Source organism: Cajanus cajan, chromosome 6, assembly GCF_000230855.2.
Source record: "Cajanus cajan strain Asha chromosome 6, NIPB_CcT2T_4, whole genome shotgun sequence".
NCBI classification, from domain to species: Eukaryota; Viridiplantae; Streptophyta; class Magnoliopsida; order Fabales; family Fabaceae; genus Cajanus; species Cajanus cajan.
This window is the reverse complement of record NC_138522.1, coordinates 3,645,795-3,662,656: the sequence shown is the minus strand read 5'-3', so window position 1 is coordinate 3,662,656 and position 16,862 is coordinate 3,645,795. Positions and strand designations below refer to the sequence as shown.

The window sequence follows — 16,862 nt, the reverse complement described above, 5'->3', positions numbered from 1 at the left end:
CTTAATAGAAGAGAGGAAAAATAAAATTGAATGGTACGTAAAATAGATTTAACTCGAGGGACAAGGTTGTGGTTTTATACAAGTAGGATTGCACATGCTAACACCCTCCGACCCATATTATCTGTCCTATGTAATTCGTGAGTTGTGGTAGGGGAAAGTAGGTTGATGTCGGTTCGATTGTTTTTAAATTTTTGTTATTTAATTATATGTTTTCAAAGATTGTTCCAATTAAAATTGGATTCCAAGTCTAATCTTATAAACGAATGAAATGTGATTAAGAAAAGGAAATTTTATTAAAAATGATTAATCGGATCTCTTAAAAAAATTAGCTATAAGTAAAGTCCATTATTATTTTATACTGTTAGATAATTTTAAAATTTATTATTTTTTAATTTATATTTTTATTCACGTTATAAAGATATGTATTTTTTTTAGTTATTTTTATTTTTTATTATTTCTGCCCACCGTAAAATAAGGTAGGTCAAAATTTATAAGTTCTAACTCGTTTTCGAAAACCCCAAAAAAGACAACCTTTGCTTTTTTGGCAGTTGACTATGAGCGTAAGGGTGACTTAACTTTGTTACCACCTATAATAATTTTTTTTCATTAAAATTATTATGAGAATACTAAAATTTACATTTAAGATATTATATATTTTATTTAAATTTCTACTACTAAGTCGACCCTAATAATTATCTATAATAAATTATAGGGTTCAAATCTATAATAAATTTTAAATTTCATACAAATTATATCAAATTTGAGTGTATCAAAGTTGTGATCAAGTCTCATGATTACCTAGTTGTCTATTTAAAGTGTAGAAGAATAAATGTCTTAGGTATTTATTAAATAAAATTTAGCAGATGAGATTCATGTCATAAATTTAGTTATGAATCTTATTGAAATAAATTGAAAATTAAGTTAACCTATTTTAACTTATTAAAGTCAGATTTCTTTTAATAACAATCTAACTTCAAATTATTCCAAATATTTTTTTTCATATCTATCAAGAAAAAATATATACAAATATAAAAATATCATTTACATTTTACAATGTCCATTACCATCAGTTAAAAATGTTTGAATGATTTACAATATACTGGATATAATAAAATTTGAAGAAATTTATTTTAATACTTTATTTGTTTTCATTAAACTTGAGCATGGGATAAACATCATGAATTTATTAAATACTAATTATTTAATCATTTTATTTTTATTCTCTAAATAAAAAAATTTCTTCACTTGATTATGAAATATTTAAACAAAAAATGTGATGATTTTGTAATATTTAGTTTAATTTCATGTGACGTGTTATTAATTATTCCCAAAAAACTCGTGAATTACGATGATGCCCAGATCAAGACGGTCTTCATAGTGCTATCACGTGTCTTTAGGAAATGACAAATTTTAGATAAAAGTTTGATATTTCCTGTAATCAAGTTTTCAAATAAAACAATCACGTGGATACAAAAAATAGTAGCTTTAACAATAACCTCCTTATACTCGATTTGCTTCTCTACCCTATCTATGCCTGTGCTGTACTTATAATGTGGCATTTTTTAATCTAATTTATTTTTAACACTTTTGGATGCATCTAAAAAATTCAATTCTCAACCTCAATTTTTTTTGAATGCATTTAAATTCCTGTGGTTTAAGTTAGTATTTCATAAAAGAGATTATAACTGTTTTTGGAGAACAAAGGTGAGATAAAAGAAAAGCTAATATCTCACAAGTTATTAACCTGCCTTTCACTTAATCACATCACATAAGATGAAAAAAAAGGTACAAAATAAGTTGGTGCAAACGAATGTGACATGCTCTTGGAGGGAATTCATTTCCACTTTAGAGTGATGCTCGAGTCCCACACACAATAAAGACCACACATGTGTAATCATTTGTATCCTTGTGGAGTCCTTCATCAAGGTACAATAATTTTCTCTCTAAACATGCACTAAAGACCCCAACTTAGGGTTAGGACTAATCGAACAAAACAATCACACGTGACATGTAAAAAAATGGTGGGAAGAAAGAATATTTCTATTTAAACTTTTTTTTCCTTTCATATTTTTATTTAACTTTATATTTTAATATTATATGTAATTTATTACAAGTTTTAATTATGCTACAATTTATACATTCAGAAGTATTTACTTATTATAAATTTTAGTTATTTAAAATAAACATTTATACTATGCATTTCACATGTTAAAATGCTTAGTTTAGTATATTTCAGGAACTAATAAAATAAAAAGTTTATCCAATAATACATGTTGAAAATTAATTTCTGGGAATAATATATAATATTATCCAATATATATTAAATATGATAGGAGTTCCAAAAGGAAAAGATAAAAGTGCAAATAGAACTGTCCTCAAAGAAATATCCCGGTTCGGTCAGGCAAAATCGGGTCGTATTGGCCCATACATTTTGGACCGAGCCCAGATTAACAGCTTTGTTCAAAACAGATCGAGCCCAGCCCAACCCAATATGAATTAAGCGGGTCCCATCGCGCGCACATTCACAAAAATAAGTTGAAAGCCTCATGTTTCATTTTGGCAACGGTGCAATAGAGTCACAATTTCAATGGCCGCAGAAATTTGTGGCGCGTCTCTATTCTTATCCGTTAAAACTCAACTGCAACAACGACACCAACACCAACACCAACGCGCGTTCTTCCACACTCAACGAAGCAGAACGAGAAGAAGCACCACCAGATTCTACTCATCCAAACGCTGCTTCTGTTCCGTCTTTCCAAATGCCTCCACGTTTCGCCGCGGCGTCGCGTGTCAGGTCGCGAGCGCCGACCTCGAATCCGCCGCCAGAGCCGGCGAGGATCGTCTCTCTAAGGTATATTCACTAAATTGCCCTCGTTCGAAGCTACAATACACGCTAATTCGGTTTGAATCGGTTCGGTTTTGGTTTCAGGTGCCGGTGCGTAATATAAGAAACTTCAGCATCATTGCGCATATCGACCACGGAAAATCCACGTTGGCGGATAAGTTGCTTCAGGTTACTGGCACGGTGCAGCAGCGAGAGATGAAGGATCAGTTTCTCGATAACATGGATTTGGAGAGGGAAAGAGGAATCACTATTAAGCTTCAGGTTCCACCTTTTTTTTATTCCTTATTATCTTAATCTTATTTTTAACTGATTTATTTTTCGAATTTTAAATATTTGAGAAAGCATTTAGCTAATTTTGATCATGGCAGGCAGCTCGAATGCGTTATGTGTTTGAAAACAAACCTTATTGCTTGAATCTAATAGATACTCCGGGGCATGTCGACTTCTCCTACGAGGTATGTGTATGTAATGTAATGTAGATTTATGTAGTTGTGCACTTTACCTTTCTTTTAACAAGTATGTTTTGATAAACTTCTATGTAAACACTTTTAGCAGAAGAAAATAGAAAGAAAAAAAAAATTAGTTTCTTCATAAGTTAATCTAGCTTATGCACAAGTTTAAAATAAGTTTTTGGAGAAGTTAATATGAGAGGATTTATACAAAAACTTGTGGATAAGCTAATTTTAGCTTATAGAGAAAAATATTTCATTTTTCTTTTAAAAATACCTATGGAGAAATTTATCCAAACATACTCTTAATAATATGATTGTGATTATTCATCTGTGGTCAGGTTTCTCGGTCACTTGCTGCATGTGAGGGTGCTCTTCTTGTAGTAGATGCTTCTCAGGTGAATCTCTATGCTTTTATGTTTCTCTTTCCTTTCTGATTTTGTGGCCTTTATCATGTGAGGGTGATCTTCTTTAGCAATTCTGGTTTCTGCTTTCACAAAATATTGTTTTTAAATCACAGGGGGTTGAAGCACAAACACTAGCTAATGTGTATTTGGCTTTGGAGAACAACCTAGAAATTATACCTGTAAGTATTCCATTATAGTATTCTACTTTTAATTAATATTTTAGTTTACTGATACTCATTATTCTTTATTGGTGCTATTTTTCAATTAATAAACTCGAATATATTTTTTTGGGAAAAAGGCTTCACTACTGCCACATATTCATACTCCCTAAGCAGTTGTGTTATTTTTTGGGCACAAAGTTGTGGCATGGGACTCGCCCTTTTCAAATTGTGAATAGTTTGCTTTCTGTCTGTTTTTTCATCACTTATAAAGTTATGAGGTAATATGTCCAAATGTGTTGCATGTGTGCATGTTTAGTAACACTAGATATTCTGAAACAGGTTTTGAACAAAATAGATCTCCCAGGTGCAGAACCAGATCGTGTTATCAAGGAGATTGAAGAGGTTTGTTTGTCAACTTCAACTTAGACCCTCAATGTCATCATTCTCTTATTCTTAATTTTTCAGCTTGACTGGGAGATAGTCTAGGATCCTTCTCAGTTCTCCTATGACACTATAATTTATTCCTTTTTTATAAGAAAGGAATTTAATAAGATAGAAAAGGAAGATACCAAAACAAGATAAGAAATCCTCAAGGACTAAAGACGATACAAACAAAAGACAAGGGAAAATAAAAGGCAAACATGAAACACAGTATACCAATCTATGCCCTCCTTAAAATGCCCATGAGGAGACACCACAAAGAAGCCATAAAACTACTCAATCCCATTTGAACTCAGTTGAAGCCTCAGAATTCTAGCATTTCTTTCCAACCAAACACGCCAAAGAACTGCAGCTTGAGAACTCTGCCTAACTTTTTGGTACCATAAAATTAATTTGTTCTTTTATTGGCTTAACATTCTAAAGTCTCACTAATAACTGGACTGGTTATAGATTACACATCAGGGGATATAAAATTTGTGAACATGTTAACTTAGATGAGCTTTTCTGGTTTATTTATTGATTAATTCTTGAATCATGATTATGATATTCATAAGTAAATTTTTAAGTTGAATTGACTTCATGTGTAGATTGTAGGTCTAGATTGTAGCAATGCGATTCTCTGCTCTGCAAAGGTTTGTTTTTTTTCTTTTGTTTCCTGTTTTTTGCCTGGTTTATGATTTTACATTATATAACAATAGTTACTTTCGTCTGTAGGAAGGAATAGGTATAATTGATATCCTCAATGCAATCGTTTCAAGAATTCCTCCACCTGAAGATACATCTAAAAGACCACTGAGGGCTTTAATATTTGATAGGTATTTTTTTTTTTCCAACTGTTGTCTGATTAATCCATTTGATGATATATGTTGGCAATATGCTTTGGATTCACATGGATTATCATTTAAGATTTAGATGACATTGATACCATGAAAAAGGTCCCTACAACCTAAAAATGATAACATGGACACTTCAACTGAGACTTGATAGTTGGTAGACTTATTGTAAAGTTCAAGGATCTAATTTCCATGTCCTAGGATTCTCTATACTTTAGGTAATTCTTTTGCCACATGTTGTTGTATACTTAGCTTAGTGGGGTTTAGGGTTTAGGGTTTAGGGTCAGAGACCTTTACTTTACGCATCTAGATGCTATACAATTCCTGTAGTATGTATGGCACCCTCTTACAATTTTGTGTCAGTTAATATTCTTTTACAAGTGGTATTTATCCTTCAGGCACTCATATTTATTATTTCTTTAAATGCAGCTACTATGATCCATATAGAGGTGTTATTGTGTACTTTCGAGTTGTAGATGGGACTATAAAGAAAGGTGACAGAGTTTATTTTATGGCAAGTGGGAAGGTACAGTACCTTTCATATTTTTTGATCCCTTATTTTTGCCAAGATTTAATTTGGTGGTGACGAACTGTCAGTATAGTTGCCTATTCATAATTCCATTCAGCATTCATTAAATCTTCATATGCATACAAATAAATTCAAACAAGGTCTAGCTACCATTGGAAAGTCCTCGGTTATTATGGTGACTACTAATATTCTCTGCCTGATTATAAAATTACAGGACTATTTTGCTGATGAAATTGGAGTTTTGTCTCCCAATCAACTACAAGTTGAAGAATTGTATGCTGGTGAGGTAAAGTAATACTCCTGAATGATTTAATTACCTGATTGATTTATTTCATATTGCTTATCCTATGTACACAGATTATGAAGCATATAAACAAATACAAGATAAAGGACTTAAAAAAATGTGACATAATAAATATGACAAGACATAATGCATGGCACTAGTGTACGGTGTATTGTTTCTCCTGAGTCTGTGTCGGTGCATATTTTTGCTGGCATTACAACTCCGTTCATTGTTATATTCTTTACATCTTTATTCTCTAAGGTAAGATAAATAAACATTTTTTATTCAATCTGAACATTGATATCTTGTGCGGTGCTTTAATAGGTGGGTTATCTATCTGCATCAATAAGAACAGTAGCTGATGCTAGAGTGGGTGACACTATTACTCACTATGGAAGAAAGGCTGATAATTCACTCTCTGGATACGAGGAAGCCACTCCTATGGTGTTTTGTGGCCTGTTTCCTGTTGATGCTGACCAGTATTAATATCTTGTTTACTCTCTTCTTTCTTTCTTGAGCAAAAGAATTATATTGTTACTCTTGAGTGCATCTTGAATTAATCATTTCCTTATTATCATTCCGTTGTCAGATTTCCTGATCTGCGTGATGCACTTGAGAAGCTACAACTCAATGATGCTGCACTGAAGGTTATACTGATATGCTGAAAAATAATGCATATTTACCTGAGATAACTTGAGAACAGTGAAAACGATATGAAAAACTGTTTCCTGCTTTATTAATTACCGGAAAAGGGGTATGTAGATATAATTATACAAAGAATGCTAAAGATAAGGAAAATATAAGCTAAATCTAAAATAAGATAAGGAAAAGATTAAGTTATTATCCTATACAGCACATATCCTAAAAAATAGGCTGTAATACAAATTATTTTCCTAATTTGGAAAAATCCAAAAATCCTATATTGACTAGAGATGAGGACAAAATAAAGTATATAAGTATATAAGTTGGTGTAACTCTCACTTTATTAGTCGTTTTTGTAGAATTAAGTTAAGTCAAAATTCACATCCTAAGACAAAATATTAGTCATATCTCAACACTTTTTGTTTCTAGTCTTTCAACAAAGGAACATTATTTGCTTTTCTCTATATATGCTATCATCCGTTGTTTTAATTTGCTATTCAATTAGTTTTTCTTGTTTTAGTTATAATAGCCCTTAATCAATTCAATTTCTCTTTAAACTGTTTGATGTTTATTGAATTACTAGTATTTTAGTCTATGCATTTCACAAGCTAAATGTTTATTTTATATAACTAAAGTTTATAATAAATTATATACAAAAAAAAATTATATTTGAATATATAAATTACATTTAAAATTTGTATAAATAAATATTTTTAAACATATAAATTATATTTTAGATTTAAAATAAATTTTATATCATAGCAAAAGATTATTTTTAATTATTGATCATTTATTTAAAGATATTAAAATTTAATTCATAAATAAATATGATAAATGAAAATTTGAATTACATAAGAAATTATAAAAATCTCTAAAAATGCTCCTGTCTAAGAATAGTCTTTAAAGACATTCTCATACAAGATAGATATTTGCATTTAATATATAGGAGTTGATTCAATTGCACTTTCGAATTAGTTTTTTTTTCATGAGTGAAGCATTCGTGAATCTGCTAGTCATAAAGTTTATTTAAACTATGCCATGTTGCCTTGTGAAATTTGCATACATAATTTCTTTTGACACCAAACAATTTTTATTCTCTTAAATATCCAATTTTCTTACAGTCAAGCTGACAATGGTAGGGTTAGTGATTAATTATTAAAAGATTTGATTTTTCTTTTCTGTTTACAGTTTGAACCTGAGACCTCAAGTGCTATGGGATTTGGCTTTAGGTGTGGATTTCTGGGTCTTCTTCATATGGAAATTGTTCAGGTTTGAATTTGTTGAAGCATCTATTCTTTCACTTTCATAGGAAATGCTATAATATTCTTATATGGTATAATTCCCAGAAATATGATTTGACATTCTGATCAACTTTGGAAACCTGATCTTATCTCACAAGTTCTTTACATTACAGGAGAGACTTGAGAGAGAATACAATTTGAGCTTGATAACAACTGCTCCAAGTGTTGTGTACAGAGTAAACTGTGTAAATGGTGATACTGTAATTTCTTCTGATTCCTAAGCTCCCTTTCTATGTAATACTATATTTTGGTGAACTATTCATTAAAATTGAATTTCCTCTATTTTTTAAACAAATGTAATATTAACGCCATCATTTTGTCTGAATCACAAAATCCTTGAAGGTCGAATGCTCGAATCCATCTTTACTTCCGGAGCCTGGAAAAAGGAAATCAATTGAGGAGCCATTTGTCAAGGTTACTTCTTGCACTTTTTGCTGTTAATTCACCTTGTCCAAGAGTTGAAGCAGTTAGGTCTAAACATTTTAATTCAGAAGTTCTGTGTCTTTTTATTGTCTTTTATTTGGAATTAATGTATAGTTGTGTACAGATTGAGATGCTTACACCAAAGGACTACATTGGTCCGCTTATGGAACTAGCACAAGAAAGAAGAGGGCAATTCAAAGAAATGAAATTTATCGCTGAAAATAGGGCATCAATCACCTATGAATTACCACTAGCAGAGGTAATCTCTTTCATTAGTTCTTGCCAAATGACCCTAAAATCTCGTGCTTCTGTTTGTCTAGGTTTGATTTTCAAGTATTTGAATCATTTTGAATGTCAATTTTGTAGATGGTTGGCGATTTCTTTGATCAGTTAAAGTCAAGAAGTAAGGGTTATGCTAGTATGGAGTATACCTTTGTCGGGTAAATGTCTCTTAGAGCTTAGTTTATTGATAATATTCACCCGGGATTCTGTTGGCTTACAAGGTACTGTTGATTATTGTAAATATCCCTAATTATGTAGTATAATCAGGGTTGTTTTAATAAATAAATAAGACAACCTATTTATTGTTTAGGGATTGTAAATTAATGCATACATTGCCCCATTTTGGATTAGCTTCTAGCTCATGGGAGCTTTACAGTTGTATAAACGTACCATTAGGACTTTTTTAAGGCAAGAATTCTGGGCTCGCTCAAGTTAATAGCTTCCTGTGGATAAGTTAGATGAGAGAGTTTATGAAAAAGTTGAGTTGCATAAGTTAATTTTAACTTAATATTTGTGTGAATTAGATTTTTGTAGAGATTATTTCAATAATTAATTATAGATATATATACTTCATTATTATTACAGTCAATTACGTCAAATAAATGTCATGTTTGGATATGTTATTAGGTGCAAAGTGATTTTTAGATGATCTATTTTGTTTGGATTGTCTAAAGTAGTAATTTTTTTAGTAAAATTACAAAAGCGATATGAAATTATTTATACTTGTTTTCTTTTGTATTTAAATTAATTAACTGTTAGGGATAAAATGAGAAAACAAAAGTTAAATAGAAAAATAATCTATTAGCTTTTTATCATAATCTCTAAAATCTTGCTTATTTGAGTTTTTTTTTTCCCTATGTAATAGAAATAACCTAAGATTATGTTTTTCACTAATGTTATCAGATAAGACAGAACAAGATTATTAACAGTTTTTTTCCTTAATTATTATGGAAACAAATTATAATCTCCAAAATAATCCAATCAACACATTTATATGAGAAGTTTACAGCGTGTTTGCTTTCATGTTTTAAACGTGAAAAATCACGTTTAACGTGAAGCTACACGTTGTAGCTTCTACGTTAAACGTGATTTTTCACGTTTAAAACGTGAAAACAAACACGTACTTAATTCATTTTAGCTCATTAATTCATTTTTTTTATTTTCTTCTGAGAAGTTCACCCAAATTGGCGGTTTATCATCCTGTAAATCATGCACAGTCATAGCATGTCTCATAATCGTACAGTATATTATTTCATATACCTTGATCTCTGCGCCAGAAGAGGATGGCCTTTTTTAAAAAAAGTAATTGAAGCACGTAATACTTGTATCTATAATTTTAAAGTTATCCTTACCTTTTAATAAATAAAATCATATTATTAAGTATGGACTGAGAAGGTTATCTTTTCAAGGATTCTCCAAATGTTCTAATGCTTTCTGTTAATTAATTTTCAGGTACGTAGAAAGCAATTTAATTAAACTTGATATACGTATAAATGGTGATTGTGTGGAGCCATTGGCTACAATTGTGCACAATGATAAGGTATGTTATTAATTTTATCCTTTATTTTGGTCTATACATGGTTGGAAATAAATACATATTTACCCATGGGTAAATTTTGTGTCATATGTTAAAGGAATCATACTGGTTTGGGGAAACCATAATTGAATGTATTTATTTTATCTGCTTTCTTTTTTCTGAAAGAAAAGGTCTGGTAAAGCATTCTTTAACTGATCGCAATTGTTTATATGCAACTGCTCAGGCATTGAAATAGAATACAATTCTGTAGTACTATCCAAGTCTACCAAATTATACTTTTGCAGGCTTTTGAACAGAAGAGGAATGGGCGATAAATTTTAACAGTCAGTAGTCTGAATAGTAGGTCAGACCTGCAATTCTTATTTTATTCAATGAAAATAATAAAAGAGAGTTGCTATAGAAAAAGACAAAAAAAAGATTGTTTTTAGTTATAGAAACATTTTAATGTACCTAATTAAAAACCACATTTTTGGACTATGACCTGACATTGCCATTTGCTTGAAAATCCCCATTTTTAGTTGAACCCTTTCCATCAAAAGTTGAACATGATATCCTCTAACACAAGAAAGAGATTTATTTTAAGTAATCTCAAGAACTCACCCAGTATTATTTTGTGTACTTAAGCTTTTACTATTGTCGTTAAATATCACAATTATTAATTGCACAAACTATCACGGGCTGCTATAGAAATCTTGTGAAACATTTGGCTTCATGGATGTTGTGCCTGCTTTTGCACCAGGAATTGCAACAACTCAGTTATCTTGGCTACTACTGGGTACAAGGGACACCCTCCCTCCAATTTTCTGTATATGCAACATTTTTTTTGGGAGATTGTTTTGCAATTTTTCCCTCTTTTCATTGGATTGCAGTAATAAAAAAAAGTAAATGCGCATAGCAGTCAAAATCATATAACATAGAAAGAGTTTTGTTGTCTATAGTGACCTTACCCAATCGACCATATTGGTTGGGATGCCCTATGTGGTATTTGGATACTGGTGGTCCTTGACAATAACAACTATAGCATTATCCCACAATGTGAGATTGTTTATATGGATCATATAATATCATTGGCTCGGTTAAAATCAAAATTATCAAAATATTACTTACCATGAGATCTCTTTAATAATTTCTTCTAAGTTCCAATGTCCTTCTTATTCTCCCTTTATCCCTCTTCATAGGCTAAAAACTGATTTTTTTTCTTGATCGGTGCGTCCAGTGGCTTTCTTTGCACATATCCAAACCACATTTACTGATTTTTTTGGTCATCTTCTCGTCAATAGGTGTTATTTTCTCAATACTAATATCTCCATTCATCTTAACATTATTCTCATACTTTTTTATTGTATCCTCCCTTCAATTCAGTGGTCCTAGACAAAAGATAAAAAAAACTAAAGCTTTGATTCAAAACAAAATGGTTTATTTAACTATTTAAACTAAAATATATGTATATATAAAAAAGAAAAACTACAATCCTTGCTGTCCACTTAATCTCCCCCATGTCACTGCTAACTCCTATTTTACTAACACTACCATCCTACTGTTTTTACTCCCTTGCACTGGCATCAAATGTTTTTTGCCACTTATTGTAGAACTCGAAGTAAAGAAATATTAGTATATTACAAGATAATATTCTCAATATTTAAAAAATTGTCTCTTCTGCTCATTTGGTTCAATATTCCTCAGTTTTTTGAAGACTCGAGCAGGGTTATCAGCACTTAGCTTCTATTTCTAAGGAAACTATGTTTCACAGAAACTCTTGTCTGCATAAGATATGCTTCGTATAGACTAGTGATTATACTCTTTAATTTTGATGTTAATAAATTATCAGAAAGTCAACAGAGGCTTTATTTTCAGGCATATTCTGTGGGAAGGGCTTTGACTCTAAAGTTGAAGGAGCTCATACCGCGACAAATGTTTAAAGTACCAATTCAAGTAAGGATCGTGTACTCTTTTAATGCTAGTATGTAAATATATAGTCTTTTTCTCCGTAGTTTATCTGCTTTAGATGATTTGATGGTTTTCTCTTTCTCCTCCTCTGACACAATTACGTAGAATTAATTTAATTTTGTTAAAAGTCATTAAACTAACCACGATATCATATGCATGGTCTCTATTCTAGGCGTGCATAGCATCAAAAGTGATTGCTAGTGAAGCGATATCTGCAATAAGGAAGGACGTACTAGCCAAATGCTACGGTGAGACAAATGGGAAACCTTTGAGGGAGGGGCTTGCATAAACTTGCTTAAAAATATTTAAACCATTATTTTCATCAGAATGCTTCAATAGTTTTCTGGTTGGTATTCTGTCTTAAATCTTTAACGTCTTCGGTTTTGCCCCCATATTTTAGGATTTCCTGTCCGTGTGGCTCTCCATATAAAAAATTTAATTTCCTTCTTATGTAGATATTTGTAAAATAGAAACTAAGAACGATATTTTATTTTATATAACCTCCACCTTTAAACTTTATTTTTCCTTTCTCTTGTCTGATTGCTCGGATTGCTTCTTTGCAATTTTTCTCTTTGATCTTCTAGGTGGGGACATTTCAAGAAAAAAGAAATTGCTTAAGAAACAGGTATGATCCAATATAAATTCAATATATATATATATATATATAAAGGTGGAGATTAAATTACTCTAGGAATAATTCTTGATAGAGATAATGCATGTTTGGATTTATGTCAATTTTGGTTGAACATGGAAGTGACAATTAGTTGCTTTTGAATCAATTTTTTATGTGATTTTTGTTTAAATGTGGATCATATATGCTGAATCAAACATGCACGTCGTCCATTTAATAACTCACGTTATATATTAAATTTCAATAATTTAATTGTTAAACTAAAAGTTTACAAAATAACAAATTAATTTTACAAATTTTTATATAGTTTAAAAATTATTTAATATTTTGTTACACAATTTCAAAATAACATATAATATGTATTTATGAATGTGTTAATTTGAATTTATGTAGACTATCTTTTCAATAACAATTTTTAATTTAACGGTTCGATCATTAAGATTTAATATATTGTGAGTAATTAAGTGAAATATTTCTTGATAAAGTTACTTTTAGAGTAACTTGATTCCCACTCTATATAATAATTATTAGAGATAATCACCTATATACTGTCAGTGTAAAATTTTTTTACACTAGCAACCAATCATATCTCTTAATAGTGTCATGTCATTTGCTCATTTAATTAAATAAAAGTAAAATAAAATAATTTAAAAGATATGATTGGTTGTCAGTGTAAAAAATTTTACACTGACAGTGTATGGATGATTAACTCTAATTATTATTATTACAAGGTTATCAAAATTGTTGTCAGGTTATGTATATCCATAGAGATTGATTTTAAATTGCGGTCTACAACTATAATTGGGCGGCTATGTAAAGGTTTTCCAATCCCTGCAACCACAATTGAGGTTGCATCAGTCGCATTCTCCGCAATGTTTAAGGATCACAATGAAACTTCAACTACGACTGCTATTTATAACCATGCCATAGAGTATCGTGAAATGAATATATCAGTAGATGTGTGCTCTCACTTCAGCTTCAATATAATTTTGCGTTAGGGAAATGGTTATTATTTCATTATTTGCATAGTGGAAACTTGAAATTATATGCAATTGATGTTTTAATTCCGGTTTCTACCTTAGCTTTTAAATAATAGTATTATCGTCTATCTCCATCCAGGCTGAAGGAAAGAAAAGGATGAAGTCTATTGGTAAAGTTGATGTGCCCCAAGAAGCTTTCATGGCAGTTTTGAAACTTGAAAAGGAGGTAATATGATTTTTGCTTTCGTGTAAGTTGCAACATGATCTGAAATTGTAAATATATTAAGAAAATATTGGACCTAATATTTTTTTGTTTGATATAATTGTTCAAATGTTGTTATCTATGATTCTTAGTTGCATACAAGATTTTGGATCATTGATAAGATCACTTACGAGTTGCACTATTGACTCTGCTAGTTCTAAATTGCAAATATATTCACAAATTATTGGGACCTATCAGAGGATCCGGTTTTCTAATGCTCCCCAAAATATCTTTATAGCAAATATGTTAGTTTGCTATAAAACCATTTTTGGAGACATTGAAATTCTCGAGATGCATTTTTTTCTTTGGGTTACTTTGCGTGTTTTGAACGCTTTGGAAACAGCTTGGAAACTTTTTCACGTCAAAATGGAAAAAAAAAAATGGGAAAAAAAAATTGAAATAATTTTTTTATAAGTCAAAATTAATTTATACATAAATTAATGTATAAAAAATTCTTTTTAACTTCTCTAAAATATTAATTTTAATTTATGAATAGGTTTTAGTTTATAGAAAATTTTATTGTAATTTTTTTCTTTTTTTTTCTTCTGAAAATGTTTTTAAAAAAACTTATTCAAACATATCTTTGATAGTGTTACTCTCTGTAATGTAGGAGTTTACCAACCTCTAAACGATAAAGGACAAACATATTTCGCCATACCTATACCGGATATCGGATGCACATAGTTTAAATTGGATTTAGTCGAGTTAAATTTGGTCTATTCCAAGATATAATCCAATATAATTGAGTTAGACCGAGTCATGTTTGAGTGTTTTTTTTTTAATAAGTCTATTAAAATGTTTATATATTTTAAAATTTTGAAAAAAATAAAATATAAATTATATGATCAATATTAATATAAATTATATGATTAATACATATCTCAATCAAATATATAATTAGTATTTATTATTATTATTATTATTATTATTATTATTAATTATAGGTTGGTTGGATTAGGTTAATCGATTTGAAAGTCATTAATTTGTTACTTAATCTAATCTTAATTGAATTAACTAAAATATGTTTAATCCAACAACTCAATTTTTTGAAATGTAATTAGGTTAGGACAATTTTATAGTTGGTCTTGATCTACTTACACTTTTATAATATCAATAAAGTCTTGAGCATATTGAGATTGAATTTAGTTGTCTTATCTTTAAATTGTTTATGAACTTTTGCCATTAGATAATGAAGAAATAGCTAGTATTTTTATTTAATTTATAGTTACCAATGCGTTTTTTCAATAGCTATATAAGAGATTAAGGACTAACAATATTTTAATTATTTTTTGAAAAAAAAAATCATATTTATGTATATCATACCTAGCACTCTTATTTACACTTGTACAATGGCTTGTAGCGGTGTAAGTGTGTTTGTTTTTCGTTTACAGTAGACAAACGTAGGTTGATTTTAATCCATCAAGACGCGTGTTTCTTTTTTCCTTTCCATTTTGATGCTTTGGAATGCACGCAAACGAATATACAAATACAATCTAAGTTATGCTAGCAATGATCCTTTAAACTATTTTTGAATTGAATCACCTCATCATAAAAAACTTTCAATTCCTTCTTCAGGACATAATCCAAAATCATATAATGTTACATTTTAATTTTATAGTCAGTGCAAATCAAAAGAGTGTTTACTTATTCATGAGGTAGAAGTCACTCTTTAAGTAATTCAAATTAGGATATGTTTAATCAAGCTTCTCTTATAAGTACTTCAAGGAAAATAGATAAGAAGAAAAATTAAAATAAGTTTTTTTTATAAGTTAAAACTAATTTATGAATGAGTTAAAAATTAATTTTTAAAGAAGTTATTAAAAGAAAATCTCTATAAATTAGATTATGAATAATTGCATAAGCTGTTAGTTTTAGTTTATTAAAATGTTTATTTCATTTTTCCTTCATATTTTTTCCTCTTAAAAGTGTTTATAGAGAAGCTTACCCAAACATTACTTTAGTTCAATACTTACCTCTTTTCTGTAGTAACAATTCAAAGAAGTTCATCCATCTAACTAGTAAATCTCGCACAACCTTTGAAAGCAAGACTATTATCTTAAAACTCATCATACATACATAATCTACGATAATAAATACGAATATATGGATAAGATAATGAAAATTCTAAATCTATTAATTTCAAATAAATAAACCCTAAATCAATTATATTTAGCATGCTAGTTAGAGTTATCTTATAGATTAGAGATTAGGATAGTGAAATGATTTGAGATCAAAATTAAAAACCAACTAAACTTTGGGATAATAGTCGCCTATCATTACTTAGACTTGTGGAGAAATTTGCCCACAAACACTTATAAATAAAGAAAATAAGAAGATAAGATAAATTAAATTTCTCCACCATATTAGAACTTAAAACTAACTTATATAATTAATTTCTATAAAAATCTTCACATTTATCTTTTTAAAAAGCTAAAATGTATGAGTTAATTTCAATTTATGAGAAAAAAATCAATTCATTTTATCTTCTTATTTTGTTTTCTTATAAGCATCTGGGGAAAAGTTTAGAGGACCAAAACATGAGATTCCAACTTAGGAACCATGGTCAATACCTACACTTGTGATTTCACTGGCCGAGCTTGCATGTAGCAAGTTCTTGCACTTACAATGGTAGATTTTCTTCCATTATTTTATGTGTGTTTGTGTAATCAATGTAATAACCTGCTAGATTGCCACACTTTACAACTTAGTGGAAATAAATATCTAATCACATAGGATTAATATGTAAATAATATCTGGATACATGCACAATAATATACATGTGTTAAAGTTTTTACGACTAAAGCAATATAATAATTGCACAAGTATATAAATATGTACAATAATATAGTACTAAAATAATAACTCCAAGGTGTTAGTCAAACAATACAACTAAACTAATTACATCATAG

The 16,862-nt window shown here is 29.8% G+C and overlaps 1 protein-coding gene across 6 annotated transcripts; it reads left to right on the top strand.

Annotated features, from left to right (window-relative positions):
• Positions 1 to 2,545: 2,545 nt before the first annotated feature.
• On the top strand, positions 2,546 to 14,079 carry LOC109787803 (Small GTP-binding protein). Of its 6 annotated transcripts, none has more exons than XR_014434468.1 (22): positions 2,547 to 2,851; positions 2,930 to 3,106; positions 3,214 to 3,300; positions 3,636 to 3,692; positions 3,815 to 3,880; positions 4,202 to 4,264; positions 4,891 to 4,935; positions 5,018 to 5,118; positions 5,566 to 5,662; positions 5,880 to 5,951; positions 6,273 to 6,427; positions 6,538 to 6,595; positions 7,779 to 7,859; positions 8,005 to 8,091; positions 8,234 to 8,305; positions 8,439 to 8,573; positions 8,681 to 8,754; positions 10,049 to 10,136; positions 11,988 to 12,065; positions 12,253 to 12,426; positions 12,665 to 12,705; positions 13,831 to 14,014. XR_014434468.1 is itself a non-coding variant. In XM_083076537.1 (22 exons), exons 1-22 carry the CDS (start codon positions 2,588 to 2,590, stop codon positions 13,924 to 13,926), a joined length of 2,070 nt encoding a protein of 689 aa, XP_082932663.1. In that variant the 5' UTR covers positions 2,547 to 2,587; the 3' UTR covers positions 13,927 to 14,079. The 6 variants fall into 6 exon arrangements, 4 of the variants coding, with proteins under 4 accessions (XP_082932665.1, XP_082932666.1, XP_082932663.1 ...); XM_083076537.1 differs by having other exon boundaries at positions 12,253 to 12,328; positions 13,831 to 14,079; XM_083076538.1 differs by lacking the exon at positions 4,891 to 4,935 and having other exon boundaries at positions 12,253 to 12,328; positions 13,831 to 14,079.
• The last annotated feature ends 2,783 nt before the right edge of the window (positions 14,080 to 16,862 follow it).